This window comes from Stegastes partitus, unplaced genomic scaffold (genome assembly GCF_000690725.1).
Source record: "Stegastes partitus isolate 25-593 unplaced genomic scaffold, Stegastes_partitus-1.0.2 Scaffold312, whole genome shotgun sequence".
In the NCBI taxonomy this organism is placed as follows: Eukaryota; Metazoa; Chordata; class Actinopteri; family Pomacentridae; genus Stegastes; species Stegastes partitus.
Genome location: NW_007578043.1, coordinates 296,136 through 299,924, shown reverse-complemented (window position 1 = coordinate 299,924; position 3,789 = coordinate 296,136). Strand labels below are relative to the sequence as shown.

Genomic DNA, 3,789 nt, shown 5'->3' with positions numbered 1-3,789 from the left:
GAACCCGCACGGGGAGAACATGCAAACTCCACACAGAAAGATTCTGGTGCCCCCACCGGGACGCGAACCGGCATAATGATATTTATGTTATATATCTATATTTATATTTTTTCAGTTTCAAGGTGCTGCTTGATGGTTCACTGACACGCTGTCAGTGCTCAGTGGGACTCTTGGTGCAACAGAGACGTCACCATCACTATCAGTAACACCTTTTCTTATTATGTCGTGATAATCTAAATTCAAATACAGTAATCATTTGCATTTTTGTCAGGACACTTAGCCGACATATCTTCTAGCGTTCACAAGCACATCTCCTCAAACATTACACAGCTTTGTGTTGTGTTTTTATTTTTCATTTCTACGCCGCTACATTGCAGAAGGAAATGTTTAACTTTGTGACGCTATCACAAATATTTCCAGCTTCACTACGACTGGGTTTTCAGGTTATGATTGAATATGTAACGCACAAGATGAGTGTGTTGGTGGTGTCTGCAGCTGCCTGTTTCCACAGCAGAGTGAACTTAAAGCATCATTTTTACACCACGTTCAACATTCCACGGTGTAAGAAAAATGTCGTCGTGCTGATTTAAATGCCACATTTTGCGTCATTTTTGAACAAACATGTTTGAGAAGAGACAATTTAAGGCCTCTTTTGGCTTTTCAAAAGTGTAGCTCTTTGTTGAAACTACATTATTAAACCTGCCATAAAGTTTAACTATACGCAACTAGAAAGCCAGAAATTCCACCGGAAACCCACAAAATGACCGTCCACACAGTGTTTGTGTGTCATTAAAATGCCCTGAAACAACATTTCTCATAAAAATATAACACAAATCGATGGTTGGGTGTTTCTGGAATCCTCGGGGCCGTGTGAGGAGTCCATATCTTTTACTGTCTGGACGTACAAGCAGTAAAATGAGTGACGGGAGAACAGAGGATGTCTGGAGGACAGCACTCGGAGTCTTTTTGCTCTGTGGCTGCTCTTTTGTCTCCCCCCGCCACGCCTCCAGGGGTCGCCTTGGCAACATGTTTTACTGCTGGCAGCCGTATAAATACAGACGCTGGCTCCAGTAAACTGGGATAGCTTGTGCACAGAAACCCCTCAATGCCAGGGACACACCGAACCAGGGGGGTCCTCGGCTGCAAAGGCACACGAGGAATGCCGTGTTTTTTAAATCATGATTTGATATTTTTCACCCGAGAGGCCAGAAAACAGATCAGACACTTGTTATTCTCATCTTTTGAATTTTTGTGAATCTGCATGTGAATAAAAAAAACAAATGGACGAAGCAAAGTCTTGCACCAGGACCGAGGACAGGCTCCTCAACGAGCTGACCCAAACTATTCAGGGGCTCAGACGCTACAGAGATGCTCATAATGGACCAGTGGGGGGGAGAAGATGCTCAGGAGAGGAAACACAAAGAGGAAGCGAAGGAGGGATGCTCGGTCCGGCAGAAGAGGAGAGGGAGGGTGAAAGGAGTGAAAGAGAGCGGAAAGTTCTGCGACTGTTGAGAGACTTGAGTGGTTTTCATTCAGACGGACTGACAGCTTGGAGAGAAGCAATGAGAGAACGTCCCTTTAGTGTCAACAAGTCTCCACCAGGGGGCGGCGATCGGCAGTCTGAAGCAGGTATGTGGGGGTTTAACGCTTCACATTTACTGACATCTTTTGTCCCTGGGTTCAGTTTGACCGCAGCAATTTAAACCTCCAGAAAATTAGGATAATTAAAAGTGCTACCCAAGTTTATGTGTAAATGGTCCTTTAAATAAAAGTGAAAAAAATTATGTCAATCACTTATTTAGCGACGTTAAACATTGAATAAGAGGGTGAGAACTTCTTCTTAGAACAAGCCACCTTTTGCATTTTATGATATTTTTAGCACAAATTCTTCTACTTGTGTTCATCTATGTATTGTTTCTGCGGCTTAAATTTCAAAGACTTTGAATGGGAGCAACTTTAAAGTTAGCAAGTTCCCCTCAGGAACCAATAAAGTATTTCTGATTCTGATATACAGCATTTTAATACAGCTGAATTCCCAATAAGGCTCCTTTATGTATTTTTCTTTTTCTGTTATAAGACAACAGAATGGGTGAAATGCAGCCCTGTAGGATTGCATGTTAACCAGGAGTCACGTTAGAGCCACATTCAAGCTCAGCACTGCTTTTATAATGTTATCTGACAAACTCACCAAACACATGAGTTCAAATGTGGTGATATTTCTATGTTCAATGATTGCTGAGGGAAAACTGTATAAGTAATTTTAAAAAAGTCGCAGCAGCTCAGCTACATTTAAAGCTGCAGACACTCAACCAGCCCATTCAGTCCAGGCTTAAAACCAGTGAAGGTAAAACATCTTTGTTGTTTTAGCAGTTGTCTGTTTTTCTGCACTCATTGCATTACTTGCACATGTTGCAGGTCTTTAATTTCCTCATTCACGGTTTATATTTATTGCTAGCATTCGACATTTGTTGGTGCGTTTTTCAATTTCATGCATTATTTTATTCATAGTATATTTTACACTTCGTAGTGCATTTTGTATCTCAGCATATTTATTATATTTCTATTATATTTTTGATTTTTCTGTTGTGGTGGTGCTCACTTTACCCTTTCTGTTTGTTACTGTAACAGCAGAATATCTCCTTTGGCGTTAAAAAAGTATTTATATGACATTCTAAAACTAACCATCTTTCCACTATTATGAGCTGAAAATCAAAAGACACATCATAGGCTCATGAGACATTCATTAATTTCCTGCAAAAGGGGCACGATATAAGCTTGGTTTAAATGGATGAACTCAGTTTAAGTGCAGATGTGCTGAAAGCAGATGGAGCATCAGTTGAAAAGAAGGAACTTAAGTGAGTTTAAAATATTTTAAAATGCAAATGTGTCGGGAGTTTAAACGCTAAAAGTAGCTCAAGTGTCTGAAAAAGTTGAAAGATTGGATTAAAGGGGAGTTTTTGTGTGTGTTAACATTGAAACTGCTGACGTTGGTGTAAATGTTTGTGAGTCTGGTCCAATAAAATGTTTAAATGACCTGCAGCCTGTCTCTAAATAAAGCAGATTGTCAAGTAAAAGTAATTGTTGTGAGACGTTCTATATGTCTGTTCTGTTTCAGCTGATATAGAACCCTGTTTGGACTCCTTCAGCGACGTTCTTCTGAGCGTTGGAGAAGACGTAGAGAACATTCTGGACAAACTGAGCGCCATCATCACCAAGCTGGACGCAGCAGTTCTTCACTTGTCTGTAGACGAGGCCTCGACTGTGGATCCTGCACTTCGGGAACCCGGAGAAACCAGAGAACAACCTGAAGACAATCAAGTGAACGGCCACGAGCGACTTGAGCAGGAAGTTGAGGACGGAGGTGATCAGAGCCGTACGAGGTCGTTACAGGACACAGAACAAATTCAAGAGTCCAGCTGGAGCCACAACGACGTGGAAAAGACTGAAGACGAAATACAGGTCAGAGGTCAAGTGAGCGACTCTGAAGATGTTGTGGCGGAAAAGGACCAAGAGAAGAAAACTGACGAGATGAAGGGTGAATGGATCACAGTAGGGTGAGATGACTCAGTCTAAATTTGTCCCAGTTAACTTAATGTCCCTGTTTTCCCTTTAAAGGCAATGTATGTACTTCACTAGCTCTTATGAGAAGTTTGTAAAAAGCAAAAATCACACAAGAAAGCAGTCGGCTTGGAAACTCTCTGCATGAACAGTTAATAAGATGAGCGTCTGATGGACGGTGATGTTGAAGAAAACCAGGTTTAAGTGATGGAGCTTCAAACTCAACAATCA

General features: G+C 41.3%; 1 protein-coding gene across 1 annotated transcript in view; it reads left to right on the top strand.

Moving 5' to 3' along the window:
• The first annotated feature begins 1,439 nt into the window (after positions 1-1,439).
• dthd1 (death domain containing 1) overlaps positions 1,440-3,789 on the top strand; it is a 16,238-nt gene continuing 13,888 nt past the window's right edge. The window contains exons 1-3 of the mRNA XM_008283444.1: positions 1,440-1,633; positions 2,241-2,248; positions 3,116-3,554. Of these exons, the coding sequence (XP_008281666.1) occupies positions 1,440-1,633; positions 2,241-2,248; positions 3,116-3,554 (641 nt within the window). The remainder of the gene's footprint in view (positions 1,634-2,240; positions 2,249-3,115; positions 3,555-3,789) is intronic.